General features: G+C 38.2%; 1 protein-coding gene across 1 annotated transcript; it reads right to left on the reverse strand.

Annotated features, from left to right (window-relative positions):
- Positions 1 to 799: 799 nt before the first annotated feature.
- Positions 800 to 14,421, reverse strand: LOC132552238 (acyl-coenzyme A thioesterase 1-like). Its single transcript, XM_060216388.1, has 9 exons — positions 14,263 to 14,421; positions 12,730 to 13,066; positions 11,502 to 11,765; positions 8,968 to 9,137; positions 8,485 to 8,598; positions 8,097 to 8,182; positions 7,223 to 7,307; positions 5,874 to 6,123; positions 800 to 5,006 (listed from the first exon to the last, which is right to left on the reverse strand). Exons 1-9 carry the CDS (start codon positions 14,320 to 14,322, stop codon positions 4,906 to 4,908), a joined length of 1,467 nt encoding a protein of 488 aa, XP_060072371.1. The 5' UTR covers positions 14,323 to 14,421; the 3' UTR covers positions 800 to 4,905.
- Positions 14,422 to 19,283: the final 4,862 nt, after the last annotated feature.

A 19,283-nucleotide genomic window follows, 5' to 3' on the forward strand; every position in this document is an offset into this window, starting at 1 on the left:
AAGTGCTGTTATGATGTTCTTGTTTAGCAGGTACTATAGATAAATCTAAATGAAATATATACCTGGTGTTATTATGAATTTCGAAATTTTCCATCTGTGAGGGCTGATACAATTATCTCAGATGTCTTTATTGCATTCCAATGCAAAGGATTAAGAAGCAGAAGATTCTAACACGGCGATAAAGAAGAATAAAAGGTGACTAACAACAAAAACCCTAAGGGGAGACAACTAACGTAAAGTGAAAGCTTCATGCAATAAAATTCGAAAAAAGAATTAAACAAAAGGTAAAAAAACAAATCAAACTTTCCAGAATGATTGCAGGGGCAAGGTGCTTTAAATGTTTTTTATCCTATATCAGCGGGTTCAGTAGTTTTTGTATGATGAGCATGTAATTGTGGTGTGAGAAGCAAATAAGTAAATAAAAGAACTGCTTCAGGAGTCAACAGTGAGTACAGATCCTATATCTCGTGTACTTTGTATGGAGAATGCAAATCTCTAATGAATATCATGTTTCAATTATATTTGCTATTTCCATTTGTGGCAGACATATTTTACTGATATTGTTCGGTTATTTAACCCCATATCTACCTCCCATGACGGTTTTAACTGGACATGCATTTTAAGTCAGTTGAACAACAATATGACAAACACAACTACTTACCACTTTAGAATCAATAGCTATCAATATATCTGTCTAAAAAATTTCATATGTCTTCAGTACCCTTTATAAATGATTCCACTATGAACAGCTACCATGGCGAGCTAGTTAGACTTGTAAATAAACCACAAAGACTCAATATGAATTGAAATTGGCCGTTTTTATTAACGACATATATATATAAATGTACATATGTAAACTCTCATGAACATACATCATATACCAAATGTTCTTGTTAACAATGTTATGAAAAAAACATTAAACAAGTCTAAGATGGGGATCAGAAAATGCCACAGAGATAACTTTCCCTAGGTGCAACCTATGGGTAAGGAATCTCTCCCCCATCTGCTGCCATGGAAGTTGGGAGAAACTATGAAATCAGAAAGGTTAAATAAATAGTTGCCAAATATGGTAATACACATGTTCTAAAATACACAAGATATGACAGAAAATATATAACCAAAAATTATTACAATACAATAGATATAATGTGCCATTAAAAGCAAGGGGGGAATTTTTGCACAAGCTTAACTCTATCTCAGGTGACCAGTAGACCCCATGACTAAAGGTACGACAAATGTTGAAGGAATAAATAATGTATCATTCAAAATTAAAACACCAATCAAACACTGAAGGCAGACAAATATACTGTTTAAAGGCCAACTACTGCCACCTGCCCATCTGCTGTATCTCATCATCAGAAACACCACGCGATGCTGCATAGCTAGCAGCACCAATTCGGATAACTGTGCGGAGTAATCCATAGATGAGAAAGGCCTGCCCAGCCCAAGGATTGCTTGAGACTGTCACAGAAAAAGGCATAAGAAACAGCCTGCCCACCAGGAAAACAAAAAAGTGGGCCAGAAATCTGGCCACAAAGCTGCAGATATTGTCGCATCGCAAGGACAGGGCATAAAGTCTGATTTTGCCTGGCAGCAGCAATGGCTAGCGTAATAGGACGTATGTTATAATGTCCTTTGAAGGAATGAAATGTCAATTCCAGTTGGCCAAGAGGGCAGGAAGAATTTGTGAGCACCTTAAGATCTGCAAACTGTAACACATTGCCAGCTGATTTACTCTATGTCATTGTCACGTAAGCATGTATAGTTTGTCTATAAATGGTAAGTTTTAATTTGAGTTTGTTTTGCGGTGTAAGGACTCTTAATTGTCCGCACCACTGGGCGGATATACGTCACGGGCTTGACCGGTTGTGCACGGAATGGACACTTGTTTACGGTCCACAGTTTTGTGAGTTCGTGTAGCCGATATGTAAATATAGCTGTTTCCGATATTGTGAACAAGGCACAGACGACAGATTGTGCTTCACATAACGGACTAGGATTCTCAGCTAGCAAGCCAGGACCAGTCAGCTGTGCCAACTCATTGTGACTCCAGTGTCAGGACCGACCGGATAAGTTCTCTTCGCCAGGGTCAAGGTCAGCATGGAATACATGTGTTGGGTCGTTACGTAGGCCAGGGTCAGCGACTTGCTTGGAGGCTGAGTCACAGTATATCTACTATTGGGATGGCTGTCGTGTCAAGGACACTAGTGTGTACATCCCAGCTTTCCTGTCGTGTCTTGGACACTAGTGAGTTTGCCATTTTGGGCGTTTCAAGCAAGCATGGTGCTGCTTGATGTGTTTATACCTCTTGGCTCTGGATTGAGCGTGGTTGCAGGTTAGCGACTGTCTTGCACCGGAACTGTACCAGGATCCCATTCGTCGTTGTGTGTGTAGCTACAGACTGTAACTTGTAATAATTGTGTTTGTGAATGAGTGAATTAGTGAGTGTGACGTGTGGGTATTATAGGTTTTTTTTATTTAATCTCTTTATTGTCATCATTGTAAATAAACATTTGTCATTGAAATCAATCTTTTCGGTGTTCATTTCCCCGGATTGCTGACCGACGCTCGTTCCACGTTAACAGTCATCTCACCCACACGCAAGAAAGCATGGAAAGCCAATAAATACATGGCATTAATTAAATGAAGGTGATAAGGTGACGACGTAGTATACCTTTGGGAGGCAACCAATTGAGTGAGGATCTCAGGTGTGATAGGTAAATGATTATCGGATTGGTGAGTACCCCGATGAACCGAATTAAGCAGCTTTTTTATCAAAAATGACTGAACGGGATCGCCGTAACCACAGAGCCTGTTTATATAACCAATAGCCGTGACATATGTAGAAATAGTAGCTGGCTCTAACACCTATAGCCGCGACATAAGTAGAAATAGTAGCTGGCGCTAACCCCTATAGCCGCGACATATGTAGAAATAGTAACTGGCGCTAACCCCTATAGCCGCGACATATGTAGAAACAGTAGCTGGCGCTAACCCCTATAGCCACGACATAAGTAGAAATAGTAGCTGGCGCTAACCCCTATAGCCGCGACATATGTAGAAACAGCAGCTGGCGCTAACCCCTATAGCCGCGACATAAGTAGAAATAGCAGCTGGCGCTAACCCCTATAGCCGCGACATATGTAGAAATAGTAGCTGGCGCTAACCCCTATAGCCGCGACATATGTAGGAACAGTAGCTGGCGCTAACCCCTATAGCTGCGACATATGTAGAAATAGTAGCTGGCGCTAACCCCTATAGCTGCGACATATGTAGAAATAGTAGCTGGCGCTAACCCCTGCTGGAATAAGTGAGCAACAAATTATGCAAGTATATTGTATGAGGTAGATAAAACTGGGGTACCTGTAAACACAGTACCAACAAACTGACATAATCATAAGCACTATTATAAGTGAGGGAAGTCTGTGCCGATGTAGCTTGTAACAGCAACGCTCCGATTGTTTTAGTTAAATTTTCATGGACCGGGGTGTTTCTATAGATGTATGGTGTGTATATAGATGTATGGTGTGTATATAGATGTATGGTGTGTATATAAGTGTATGATGTTTATATAGATGTATGGTGTGTATATAAGTGTATGATGTTTATATAGATGTATGGTGTGTATATATTTGTATGAATTTAAAATTTAGTGAATTCAGACATTGCCATAATGACCACAGTTAGTAACCACTCACCAAATGCACAGAAGTGATTATCAATAGGTACAGTTCGACTAAATGGGTGAAAGCAAGACTTTGGTATTACATAGGCCAGATTTTTAAACTTTTTTCTGTGTATAAAATGAATTATCCAAGATCAAATCACTCAATCACAGTAAATGATTAATAAACACCATATTTGGAATATCTTGGCCACAGTATTTAATGATATAAAAATACATGTATACTGTACACCGTAGCTGACGTAAAAAAAAACAACAATGCTATTTATCATGACAATCCTGGGGACAGACATCCCCTTGACATTAAGTCTATATAATTAAACAAAATCAATGCTTGCTTCCTATCTTGGAATCTTCAACAATTATAATACTGATCTCCTTTGCGTAGCGACACCCACCTTTTCTTGCCCATCATACATATTCTTCAAGAATGAGTGCAGGTAAAATATAGACAATTATTTGTTCACCTGATAAGGCCTTATTACACATACACAATTGAAACGCTGTTTATTTGATAACTGTCTGCCACACAGAATATCATGTCTCACTGATGAGAAAGGACTGTGATGGACAAGAATGCTAAAAAATATGAGAGAAAGAAATAAACAAAGCAAACAACAGCTTCATACAAAATTGGCAAATTATTCCATTTCTAATAATAGGGTGTGGCGGGTGCATTTTTACATTGTTTTATTTGGATGCTAAAGATTACCCGCCTGAATTTCTGCTCTTCCTTGTCTTCTGTCTCTCTTTCCTAGCTAGCAAAAAAATGCAAACAAGGGCAGTAACTCTTTTTGATTGACTGGAGGAAAATGCTGTTAACAACCATCTGCAATTTGCCTTTGATAATGTAATTTATGTATAAAGCATACCTGTTATTAATGTGACACATTGATTATGCAATGTTCTCGAGTAATGCTCTGTTTATTCCGTCTGTATTCGTTTTCACTTGAATAGATATGGCATGTTCACTTGAATAGATATGGCATGTTCAATCACTTGAATAGATATGGCATGTTCAATCACTTGAATAGATATGGCATGTTCGTTCACTTGAATAGATATGACATGAACACGTTAGCAGCAAATTATGTTCACAAATTAATCTCCTATCAGGTCTCTCACTTAAATGCCTTTTTCATTCATTTGGTGACATATTTTTACCATGTTATACACTCAATTCAGCGTAGCTGACACTGAGAGAACAGAGAATTTTTTCTTCAACACAAATGCTTCTTGAGAAAGTCTACTGATAGCTGCCATGCGTTCCTTTGTGCTGCGGCGTGCTCCTTGGGATATCCTCCAGACAGCAATAGATTATCTGAACATGATGTTTATAGATCACATTAGAACAAATGGTTTTCTTACAACTTTTCCATACATTTCATCATATTTTCTTCATATGATAATTCATATTTAGCATAGGGCAATCTTTTTCTAAAACCTGAATGAAGTAATTATGTAGGAATATCATTTCTATGACAAAACATGGATATCTCAAATTGTCGTCCATAGTTGGTAAAAGATTTCTGAGGAAACTTCGCCTACAGTATAACTGTCATCGGTATATGTAAGTTCACCTGTTTGCTGTAGCAGCATTCAATAAAAACATAATGTCAAAATGTCAACAAAACTGATAATAGATATTAGCAGGAGTAAACAGCATACTATGAATGCAATGACTTCAAAATTTTACTTTGCTGAATGTCATGATTCAGATATTATCGAAACTGCTGTGTTCAAAAGCTTGAATTTCATGAATTTGATATTATCGAAACTGCCTATCAGAGAGTTTGTTCATCTTATAAGCATTAAAACAAAATTTAATCAGCCTAAAAATTAAATATATACAAATAAATACTTTCTTAGAGATACAATGTTTAAATATCCAAATCCTAGATGAATCCTGTAAATCCTCTTGTTATTTCGACAGTTCTGCAGCGTAAATAAACCTTCAGTACTAAAGATTAACCTATACATTATTTCGAGTCAAAATACAAAATCAGTATCACACGTAAAAATGTAAAAAAAAATATGCATATGAGAACTTACAACTAGCACTCATGAATGGTCAACTCAGTGTGTGATAATGTATTACTGATGTTTTGTAGGAACTATTATGTCAACTGTTTGTATGAACTATTATGTCGACTATTGATGTTATGAATGGCGTCTTTGAAAAACTCACTATGTTGGTGTACGGGATTCTGTAGATGTAATGCCTGTTGGATCCTGTTAGCTGCCTCGACAACACGACACACTGGGGCGTGTGGCACCTCTATCAGATGTCCAGCTCCAGGATATACTACAAACTCTGTTTTCTTTTGGCGATAATCTTGTGGCATGAATTCCTCATATAAGCGAACATTATATTCCATACGGGTCATGAGGTCATCGCCGCCGGATATTGTCAGGAGGTGGGCGCCATGTGTCCAAGGCTACAAGAATACATGCATTCATTTCCTGACATAACTGTACATTCAAACATTCAAAGTAAGATATCAACAAGCGATCCAAGAGGGATATTAGCACCAACCAATGTATGATCTTTACTTGTTCTTTAGAAGTTGGATAATTTCTCCTTCTTTTCTCTTCTCTCCTCTGCTTTTGCTCTTAATGATACAAAATTACTTGGCAGAAATAGCAATAATAATCACCTGTCAAATCAAAGATGGCTGCCTGTCAGCCATTTTGTTTTTCTGATCAGTCCCAAAGTTACATTGGAACAACTAGAGTCCAAGGGGAAGCTACACATGAAATTTGAGAAAGATCTATGAAACATTTTTCAAGAAATAGCGGTAACAATCTTGCAAAGTCAAAATTCAAGACACCTGCCTATCGGCCATTTTGTTTATCTGATCAGGCCTAAATCTGAAAATAAGGACAAAGGGGAACCTTCATATGAAAGTTGGGAGAGCTCCATCCTGTACTTCCCAAGAAATATGTTAACAAATTTGCAAAGTCAAAATCCAAGGTGGCCACCTGTCGGCCATTTTGTTTTTCTGATCAGACCCAAAATCAAATGAGCACAACTGTGGACCTAGGGGAACCTATATATATAATTTGAGAGAGATCCATTCAGTGATGTTTAAGAAATAGCAATAACAAACTTTCAAAGTCATGAGATCCATCAAGTTCTTAAGAAAAATAGTGATCAGTCCCAAACTCTATGGTACACATCTAGGGATGATGGGGTCCTACATAAGAAATATGAGAACTTCTGATGATGGTGGGCTGAAAAACAGCTGGAAATAAAGTTGGTCTAGAAACTGTCTCCAAAATTAGAGATGCTGTTTATGCTTTATTTCCTTCCATTTTTACTGATGATAAATTCAAAGTCTTTAATTTAGATATATACCAATCAGACATTTAGGTGAGGACACCTATAATTCAGTGTATGAGTGGCCAACTGACACTGCGGCTCAGTGGTATTAACTGAAACCATCTGAAAAGTCTTGACAACTATTTCTGAACAGAATTATTGTATGCTGATTTCACTTACTAGATAGGTATTCAGTTTCTTTGTTCCAAACTCACCTTTAAAAAGGATTCGTCATGAACCACAAACATGTCCCTGACCGACAAACCTTCCTCCATTTTTTTAAATCGTTCTATGTCGATCCTAGAAGGACAAAAACAACAAAGCAATATTGACATGTTCACAAAATATTTCTTCCTATTCACCGTAGATGTGAAAAAGGGCAAAATATAAACAAGAGGAAGATTCACATAAAAATTCATGAATGTGAAAAGAAAATAACACCTGGCATTGTGGAAGGGTATTTCTTCTGCCCACCTCATGATTTTATCACAAATCAATCACAGTTATGCCATATAAAAATGAGAACGAGGTTCATAACAACAAGACTACCAGACATACTGATGAGCATATAACATATCTAAAGACAGCAAATTTTCCATTGAGATTGACAACCATTTAATACTATCTTAGTACCCATCATACTGCATCTCAGCTGAAGCCCTGTATTTTCAGTTTTTCTATCAGCTATGGATTTATGTTATGGAAACTGTGATACACCCTAAGTATAAATTGACTGTGATAGGTTGAAATGACAGTAAACATAATGTATTATAGAAAGAGAACAATGGAGACATCACTATTCATGATGCTCTCAGTATTAAATAAATTGTACACAAATTGTCTGTGATAGGTTGAAATGACAGAAAACATAATGTATTATAGAAAGAGAACGATGGAGAGATCACTCTTCGTGACGCTCTCAGTAGCCATTTACAAAAGTGAAAATATACATGTAATGCAGTCATTTATAGATTGTTAAAAATTGAAAATAGTTTTAAGTGTAATTACTCCAGTGTTCTATTGATCAACAATGCTAAAAACACAAACACATCCTCTACACTGTATTAAGGAAGTAGATCAAGCAGTTACCAAGTTTTACATCCAATGTCAATTTTATTGTACGTCCAATTACTGTGAGTGTATGGCATTCCATTGATATTAACCACTGCTCTGACCTGGAATGAGAGGAATCTTTGTATTAATGAGTGAATCATCATATCTAAAAAAAGACTTGGTTCATATTAACTTCTCAACCCAACTGGGACGAAGGTCATAAATTTTATAGCACACCATCTAATCTCCTTACTATAATTTGTGTCACCTGTGGTGTATAAACAAAAACTGATTTCCACACACAAAGGATTGGGTTTTTGTATATAGACACAGATTTAATCAAAGCCTTCACTACAACATCAATCAACATATGAATTTGGAAGAGGGGAACTTACTCCCTGAATTATGTAACAGGTAAACATACGTTTGGAATAGTCTGAGCCATCCACAATGCCATCGTTCCACCGAGACACAAAGACAACACACCAAGGCCATCTGAACGTACTTCTGGTAAACTAGCAAACCAATTTGCCGCATCCTGTATCACAAATTGAACAGCTTTTCTTTATTCTCCAATGAAGACAGGATTTAAGCACATCATACGATACATGTAGGTAAATCATGTGTCAATCATGATATCTCGTCCTAAGCCCTAATTCTCCTTTACACACATGAAAACATACATGAAATATGCGTTTTAGAGTTTATATGTACATCTTTACTTGTGGAAATAATTCCTACATCATTACATTGAATTTTCCTTTCGTATAATCTAGGCTGATCAACACAAATCTCATCTTCAGGATTCAAAACATTTTTGATTTTTGCCATAAGCCCATCAATGACATCATTATGGATTCTTTCTTCAAATGTAAATCTTTCAAAGAAAGCGTGCTTTATTGATTACCTCAAAATAATTTAGTTCGATGTTGAGCATTGTCTGTGGCAGATTCTTTCCGTTAACATATGACAAGGACAGAGTGGCAAATCCCTTGGATGCAAGCAGCGCTGCCCGTCCCTCCACGATTGCCACCAGGCCACCGTACATATCAATGACCCCCGGGAAGGGACCTGGACCTGTGGTAGGAGTATCATATTAACTAGAATCAATCACAAATACCGTATAATTTTACTAGACAAGATCGAAATCATCAATCTTCATTTCTATTATGCATATATATATAATTCAAAAAAGATAAAAACTTTGTGTATCGTATATATAGAAAATCAAAACATTCACATGGCAAATAAAATCGTATGAAATCGCTGCTAACATTTTCCACAAGGCCGGAAAACATTAGCGGCCATTTCATACGATTTTATTTGCCATGTTAATATGTGAGAGATTGCCAGCCTTCACTTCAAGATCTCTCAATCATCACAATCAGCGAGAGATTGACAGCCTTCACTTCAAGATCTGTCAATCATCACAATCAGTGACAGATTGACAGTCTTCACTTCAAGATCTGTCAATCATCACAATCAGTGAGAGATTGACAGCCTTCACTTCAAGATCTGTCAATCATCACAATCAGTGACAGATTGACAGCCTTCACTTCAAGATCTGTCAATCATCACAATCAGTGAGAGATTGACAGTCTTCACTTCAAGATCTGTCAATCATCACAATCAGTGAGAGATTGACAGCCTTCACTTCAAGATCTGTCAATCATCACAATCAGTGAGAGATTGACAGCCTTCACTTCAAGATCTGTCAATCATCACAATCAGTGAGAGATTGACAGCCTTCACTTCAAGATCTGTCAATCATCACAATCAGTGAGAGATTGACAGCCTTCACTTCAAGATCTGTCAATCATCACAATCAGTGAGAGATTGACAGCCTTCACTTCAAGATCTGTCAATCATCACAAACAGTGAGAGATTGACAGCCTTCACTTCAAGATCTGTCAATCATCACAAACAGTGAGAGATTGACAGCCTTCACTTCAAGATCTGTCAATCATCACAATCAGTGAGAGATTGACAGCCTTCACTTCAAGATCTGTCAATCATCACAATCAGTGAGAGACTGACAGCCTTCACTTCAAGATCTGTCAATCATCACAATCAGTGAGAGATTGACAGCCTTCACTTCAAGATCTGTCAATCTACTCGACCCAAACTCAAACTGGCACAACTAGGATCCTAAAGGAACCTATACATAAAATTTGAGAAAGATCTATTCAGTAGTTCTCAAGATATAGTGATAACAAACATTCAAAGTCAAAATCCAAGATGGCCACTTGTGGGCCATTTTGATTTTCTGATCAGACCCAAAATAACATGGGCACAACTAGAGACCAAGTGGAACCTACATATAAAATTTGAGAGAGATCCATCCTTGACTTTTTTGAGGAAATAGCGAAAACAAACTTCATTGAAAAAGTCCAAGATGGCTGCCTGTTGGCCAATTTTCTTGTTTTGATCAGTCCCAAAATTAAAATGGGCACAACTAGAGACCAAGGGAAACTTACATATACAATTTGAGAAAGGTCCATCCAGTGCTTCTCAAAAAAAATAGCCATAACAAATATTGTTTATGGATAGAATGATGCAGAGCGATTTGAATTGCCCACCATCTGATCAGAGTGGGCTAAAAAGATATGTAAATTTCTGTTTTAGAACAGCAACGACATGAAAGTTTGGCAGCCATTACATTGAGGAAACAAATCCTGCTACCTTCACAGTTAAAACATAAAAGATCAAAGAATCTCTTGTTAGTACTAAAAAGGCCAGAAATCATCACATTTGTGAATCAGAAAAATGATCACACAATTGTCAATGTCAAAACATAAAAGATTAAGGACTAACTTCTGAGTCTAAACGTGATAGATCGGGAAAATTCACAGTCATAAACAATAATGCAAACCTTAATAAAGATAATGTTATAAATGAGGTAGAGACACTTCAACAAATCTCAACGGTCAACTTGTAAAGAGGCAGTCATCAGTCAGGTCGGGAATGTTAAGCAATCTCCACAGTCAAAAAGTTATAGATGAGCAATCATCAAATTTGGAACATAAAAAATCCTACAACATTCCATGAAAACATAGCTCATTTTCACAATCTAAATGAGAAAGTTAAAGGTCAGGCAATCTTCACAGTCAAATTGTGACACTTCACCAATTATTACAGTGAGAAAATGTGAGAGATTAGGCAATGCTCACCATTACAATGTAAAACAATCCTCATATCGTGAAAGTGAAAGATACATAACACCTTGTCATATAAATTTTGGATTAGATACAGTAGTGACAAACAATGAATTAAATACATCAAATAGCTGTTTCGCCCTTCTTAGACTCGTCAGTAATGGTATATCATACAGCTGTTTCATCCTTCTAGGATCCTTCAATATGTCCTACCTGCATAAATATGTTGTTGAATCTTAACTCTTCTGTTGAAATAGAAGTGAAATAAAACAAACTGAAGGCATACCTTCTGGTAGAAAGACAGTGCCTTGGAGTCGTGGATGTTCAACAGGTATTCGTCTTGTATCAGAAGATTTGTACCATCTTTTATGCTCAACAGATGCGAACATTTTCGTTCTATCTTTGAGGTACTGACTTGGATCATCTGATTCTGGGAACACACTAAAGGTAAATATCCTTGGCTTGATAGCTCTGGCTTGGAACATGCGCCAATGTGCTGGTAACCATGGTGCTGCCACCATACTCCAAATTAAGCCTACAGGATCTGCTTCTGTTGGTGAAAACCATTTAACATTAAAGAGATACGAAGTTGAGTGATTTATACTTATCATAGATTAAATAATAACAGTGGGATAATATCTCAGATCTACTCAATATTTAGGCATTTTCTGACCAACAAACTACGAAATCTAACCAGCTGCTAGACCATGTAGTTCTAGGAAATTTGAAAAAACAAATCTCCTTTGTCTGCTCTTTATTGTATTATGGAATAAAAATAATGTGGAACATCAAATGGGTATTTTTTTTCTTGTCCTTTACTATCGTTACATCATGGAAAAAACAGATACTTTTCATTTCAATATTACTTCTAGATATCTTAGTCTTTTGTTATCTGTGGATTTCCCCTAGACCCTCCAGTAAGTCTTTTGTTATCTGTGGATTTCCCCAAGACCCTCCAGTAAGTCTTTTGTTATCTGTGGATTTCCCCTAGACCCTCCAGTAAGTCTTTTGTTATCGGTGGATTTCCCCAAGACCCTCCAGTAAGTCTTTTGTTATCTGTGGATTTCCCCTAGACCCTCCAGTAAGTCTTTTGTTATCTGTGGATTTCCCCTAGACCCTCCAGTAAGTCTTTTGTTATCTGTGGATTTCCCCTAGACCCTCCAGTAAGTCTTTTGTTATCTGTGGATTTCCCCTAGACCCTCCAGTAAGTCTTTTGTTATCGGTGGATTTCCCCAAGACCCTCCAGTAAGTCTTTTGTTATCTGTGGATTTCCCCTAGACCCTCCAGTAAGTCTTTTGTTATCTGTGGATTTCCCCTAGACCCTCCAGTAAGTCTTTTGTTATCTGTGGATTTCCCCTAGACCCTCCATAAGTCTTTTGTCAGAATATACATTGCCTATATGATACTCTGATAAGTTAAACACCATTTTTATACAAGCCTCTCAATATTTAAGCATACATCTATAGACATCTGTTGAGAAGAGTTAAAGGTTTCCATATAACAATCCTTCATACCATCATAACTGCCGCTAATTGGTGTATCCGTGCTAAGATCTACAACACCACTGTCATTGGCTCGAAATACACCATGTGACCAAAAGAGATTTCCATCTATTTCTGTCGTAGCCAGGATTGTGACTTTTTCGCTTGGAGTCAATTTGGAAACTTTCACAACAATGTCCTCATCCATCAAACACTCTGATTTGTCCACATTTAGTCCAATGCCTCGAATGAATGATGAAAAATGTCGAATAGGTTGAGTACATGTAGAATGGCACTTTTGTAAGTGCAGTGCACATGATAAATTTTCATGAGCCAATGAACACATAAGTCGTCGTATAGTCTTTCGAGTCTGTAAAAAAAGAAAATGTTTTCACATACTGAGCAAAGCAGAAATGAACTCCAGGGTACCACTCAATCATTAACCTTCCCCAAAAATTAAACACCATAATAATTAACGTGATTATGGACATATAACCCAAATCAAGTCGTAATAGACAACATTTATTTCTCATTTGTATCTGTATTTACTACAATGTAGAAATGATATGATACACCACAGGTTATTTACTACAAACAGGGGTCTATAAAGTAGAAAGGGGTTCTTTTCTATAGTAACACATGTATAAGGAAAGGTATGCAGAGTCATGCTCCATTTTGACTATTTCTATTACGTAATTTACAGTGACAGATACTATGGACAGTAAAACCTTGACACCAGTGAGGTGTTCGCCATTTTGGTTGTATATCTGGCTGTGATAGATGCTGGACCATGTTTAGCCATTCATGGTCACTGTTATTAATTCAGTCTACAGCACACCTTATCTTCTTTCATGGGTGATCATGACTACATGACCATGAAAGTGGTTGTGTGCAGTAAACTGTTGCAACACAAAACAATAAGAAAATACCATTCTGTCAACATGACTGTTGCCTAAATTCAATAAAACTAGGGAACAAAAGAAAAAATAACACAGTGACTCACAAAACATCAGCAGAACTAATGCCAAATCAAGGAAGAAAAAAGTCCAAATAACGAAATGTTCATGTCAGTAGAACTATGATCAACATGAACAAATCTGTAATTTACTTTTAAGAAAATGAAGTTATCTAGTTTTTTTCTGAACCATGTACGATTTATGCACTCTACATGGACCTGAGAATTTCACATAGGTACAGTCTAGGTTGATGATACACATGTTGTATATAGACAGTACTTTTAAACATCGTGTGTACTTATATGTGACGCAATGTCGCTTGCATAGAAATCTTTACTGGAAGTTAAAATTCTATACAATGCTTAGACATGTCCTTTTTCAAAATTACTGTAATCAAATCTGGCTTTCCGCTGATACTTTAGAACTTTAACCTACGCATGTTCATTTGTGTATCTGTGTGTACTGTGTGTAATTGTTGTATCTAACTAAACATTGTACGTACGTACCTCGACTCTTTTTAGTTGTAAATCTTAATCGACAGATGTTATTTGATAACAGCACACTCATGTTATTAGTTAAATTCCCATTGTACAAATGTCAAAATGGATACCTGCGAGTAATTCCATGAACGTCTCGGACACAGTCCTAAAATTGAACAGCGTCTGAACATCGTGGATCGTGAAATGGTCAGCCTTCACACATATCAGACTGACCCAGTGACCTCTTCCTCTCGTGACTTAGGTACGCTACGAATAACAAACTCCTAGTGTTAAAACTTTACAGAAAAGATTACAATTGGTCTGCAGACATATTTTCCAACTCAATAATAAAAAAGGAAGAAAAATATTTGTATATCTCATTGGAAAGAAAAATAACCGCCAAGGTTTCGTATTTTTCGAGGCATGAACAAACAGAAAGTGAAAATAGAATAGCATAGTTCTGTCATTTGGCTGACAGTGTGTGCGCGGCGCTTCATCTGACAAATTATAAAAACAAGTATGATAAGATAATATTTAAGAAGAGATATATATTTGTACTGAATGTGTGTATTGTGTAGTGTATGTCCTGTAACTATATATTTGTACTGAATGTGTGTATTGTGTAGTGTGTGTCCTGTAACTAACTCCTCATCCCACTGCTAGTTTGACCAATCCGGCTACCGTAGCGGCCTCAGGAGATAAACTCCAACCGGCACAGCTCTCACTACCAGCTTCAGAGGAGATAGTCTGGATAAAAAGAAAGAGTTGATAGCCCCTGCTTGAAGGATACCAAGTCAGGGGCCTCAGCTGCAGTGGCTGGGAGAGAGTTCCAAAGTGGGATAGTAGATGGAAAGAAACTGTACCTGAAAGTGCTTTTGGATGAGGGGAGATGAGAGAACTTTAGTGAGTGGTTCCTACGAGTGCAAGTTGTAGATGGTGTTAAGTAGGTTTCTGTTGTGATATCCACTAACTTGTGGGCAATCTTGTACATGATGGCGAGCTGGATCTTAAGCCGTCTTGATTTCAGTGTCTCCCATTGTAGAGTCTGCATCATCTCAGATACACTGCTGGTATTGCGAAATCTGTTGGTGGTGTACAGCACCGCTCTCCTTTGGACCATCTCAAGTTGGTCCACTTGTTTCTTGGTGTGTGGGCTCCACACTGATGAGCAGTACTCTAAGGTTGGGCGAACAAATGTATAGTATGCGCGTGCCTTTATATCCTCATTGGAGATCTACAGGTTTCTTCTGAGGAAGCCAAGAGTGCTGTTTGCTTTCTTGCGTACTCTATCTATGTGGTGGTTCCAAGTTAAGTCTGCTGAGATATCCACCCTGAGATACTTGCTGGAATTAGTCTCCTCAAGTAAGTGTCCTTTAAGATGGTACCAGGCTTGGATGGTCTTCCTGTTCTTAGTGACCCTCAGAACACTACACTTGTCTGGGTGGAACTCCATACCCCACAGTTTTTCCCACTTTGCCAGCTCTGAAAGATCTGTTTTCAGTGTGTCAACATCTTCTTCTCCTCTCACTGTTCTGTAGACTATGCAGTCATCTGCGAAAAGTCTGACCTGGGACACTATGTTGTTGGGGAGGTCATTGATGAACAGTAGGAAGAGAAGAAGTCCGAGACAAGTCCCCTGAGGGACACCGCTGACAACTGGGGCTTCCTCCGACAACTTGCCCTCTACCATGACCTGCTGGGTTCGTCCTTCCAAGAAGCTCCTTATCCAGGATTGTGTCGGTCCTCTGATACCACAGAAGTCTAACTTCCTAAGCAACCGTCGGTGAGGTACCTGGTCAAAGGCTTTTGAAAAGTCCAGGATAATGAGATCTGTCTGGAGTCCCCTGTCGATGTTATTTGCCAGGTCATGGCATAGGGTGAGAAGTTGGGTCTCCCAGTCTCTTCTGGCCCTAAATCCATGCTGACAATCATTCAGGATGCTGTGCCTGTCTAGGTGGGACATTCGTCTTCTTCCACTCAGATGGTAATATTCCAGTGCTGAAGCAGCTGTGGTATATTCTTGTATATTCTTCCTCAGCAAGATTCTTTAGTAGCCTGGCAGAGATGTTGTCTGGACCGCTGGCCTTACTAAGATTGATGTTAAGCAGTAACTTTGTAACCCCTCTCTCTTCTATGGTGATGTTCTCTATGGAAGGATATGGTGTTCCTGGCAGTCCTGGGACAGATGACTGGTCCTCCTTAGTAAATACTGATTGGTACTGCCTATTGACGATGTTAGCCTTGTCCAAAGCATCTGAATGTAACTTCCCATCATCCTTCAAGGAGGCTATGTAATTACAATTATTAGTTTAAAAGATATTTTTTTATTAAATATTCACCAATTTTACACATAGATATGATACTTAAATGGGATGAGAAAAGAAGATTAGAACTTACCTTAATTCCAAGTTCAGTGTAACGGAATGAGCATGTTGTCCATATGATACCAGTGACAGCAAGGAAAACACAATGTTTACATTATTTACGACATTTATTTCCTATGTACAATATGAACAATAGCTACAAACATTTTCACCATTTACACTCGCACTCACATATCAACCTAAGAATACAACACAAACGTTATAAGCATCATACTAAGTAATATTAGTTCATTGATGGGGTGTTTTCCATTATGATAATGCACTGTAAAACAGTCAATATCGGCGGGCAGCATTCCACCTCGGAGCAAGTCACAATGCCACGTCACAATGCCACGTCACAACACCAGGTCACAATGCCACGTCACAACGCCATGTCACAACATCAAGTCACAACGCCGCGTTATGCCACGTCACAACGCCACGTCACAACACCACGTCACAACACCAAGTCACAACGCCACGTCACAACACCATGTCACAACACCACGTCATTGATACCACATCGCTGGGTACCACAAAGGATATCAAAGGACACAGTTTCACTCCACCAACGGTCTGGTCATGTCTAAATACTAAGTATCTACACCAGTTCAACATGGAACTCCTTAACACATCAAAATACCTCATCAGATCCCTATCCTGGTCATTGTCCTGATCCACCAGTTCACCATGGAACTCCTTAACACATCAAAATACCTCATCAGACCCCTATCCTGGTCATTGTCCTGATCCACCAGTTCACCATGGAACTCCTTAACACATCAAAATACCTCATCAGACCCCTATCCTGGTCATTGTCCTGATCCACCAGTTCACCATAGAACTCCTTAACACATCAAAATACCTCATCAGACCCCTATCCTGGTCATTGTCCTGATCCACCAGTTCACCATAGAACTCCTTAACACATCAAAATACCTCATCAGACCCCTATCCTGGTCATTGTCCTGATCCACCAGTTCACCATAGAACTCCTTAACACATCAAAATACCTCATCAGACCCCTATCCTGGTCATTGTCCTGATCCACCAGTTCACCATAGAACTCCTTAACACATCAAAATACCTCATCAGACCCCTATCCTGGTCATTGTCCTGATCCACCAGTTCACCATAGAACTCCTTAACACATCAAAATACCTCATCAGACCCCTATCCTGGTCATTGTCCTGATCCACCAGTTCACCATAGAACTCCTTAACACATCAAAATACCTCATCAGACCCCTATCCTGGTCATTGTCCTGATCCACCAGTTCACCATAGAACTCCTTAACACATCAAAATACCTCATCAGACCCCTATCCTGGTCATTGTCCTGATCCACCAGTTCACCATGGAACTCCTTAACACATCAAAATACCTCATCAGACCCCTATCCTGGTCATTGTCATGATCCACCAGTTCACATGGAACTCCTTAACACATCAAAATACCTCATCAGACCCCTATCCTGGTCATTGTCATGATCCACCAGTTCACCATGGAACTCCTTAACACATCAAAATACCTCATCAGACCCCTATCCTGGTCATTGTCCTGATCCACCAGTTCACCATGGAACTCCTTAACACATCAAAATACCTCATCAGACCCCTATCCTGGTCATTGTCATGATCCACCAGTTCACCATGGAACTCCTTAACACATCAAAATACCTCATCAGACCCCTAACTTGGTCATTGTCCTGATCCACCAGTTCACCATAGAACTCCTTAACACATCAAAATAGATCATCAGACCCCTATCCTGGTCATTGTCATGATCCACCAGATCATCCATGGACTGAAGCCTGGCATATAACTTTACTAGTCCTCACTGGACATAACTACAATTAAATGGAAATTCTCCTTTATGTACTTCCAAAACCACCTATTATACACTATGTTCTAAATTCATCCCTAATCAAATTACATATTTACAATTACTTCTCTACTCTGTTAATGATTATGCATAAATACAGCACAGGACACCTTAATATACCAATGTGGCCCACATTACAGGCATGAAAACACATCACTAGACTAATGACACTAATATCATACTGACATTTGACGCTATACACAACATCAACTGACGTATAATAATCCTAGAATACCACAAAATATCTGTAACTTCCACATAAAACACTGTATATTGCATAAAAGCTAATAATAGCACCTGTATATATATATATATATATATATATATATAGTGAATATATGGTAACTTCACCGTGTCCAGAAAACATATAAAAACTAAAAAAAACTGGAAAATACGATCTTTTACAGCTCAATGTGTTTTCCAGTTTTTTTAAGTTTATATGAATAACTATCCAAACAACCTGTGGCTTTTTATCTACACAGCAGCTTCCAAACGTATACAAATGATATTTACAAATGGGTTTACATGTACAGTATTCACTGCAAGCTGTAGTTTGCATGGAAATGTCCAATATACAGGTATTTGCAGTAGTTGATGCTACACATATGCTCCTTTGGTTACCGTACAAGATCATGTTTCTCCGTGTATTCCCCGCTCAGATATCAACATCTGGCGCAAGCAGTTCCTGCGTGTGAAATATAAATATGGGCAAGTAATAGTATGTTACAGTCTGTGACTTTATAGTGAAAACTGTGTTGTTGGTACATGTAGTTTGATCTGTTGTAAAAGTTATTCAAAAGTGCTCTTCTGGTACCAGAGTGTTTGCATAGACAAAAGATTTAATTCAATATTAACACATATCCTGCTAACTTTACCTAGTCTGAACGTGAAATATTCATTATCAGA

Source organism: Ylistrum balloti, unplaced genomic scaffold, assembly GCF_031769215.1.
Source record: "Ylistrum balloti isolate Yb309-2 unplaced genomic scaffold, AGI_CSIRO_Ybal_v1 Utg370242, whole genome shotgun sequence".
Classification (NCBI taxonomy): domain Eukaryota; kingdom Metazoa; phylum Mollusca; class Bivalvia; order Pectinida; family Pectinidae; genus Ylistrum; species Ylistrum balloti.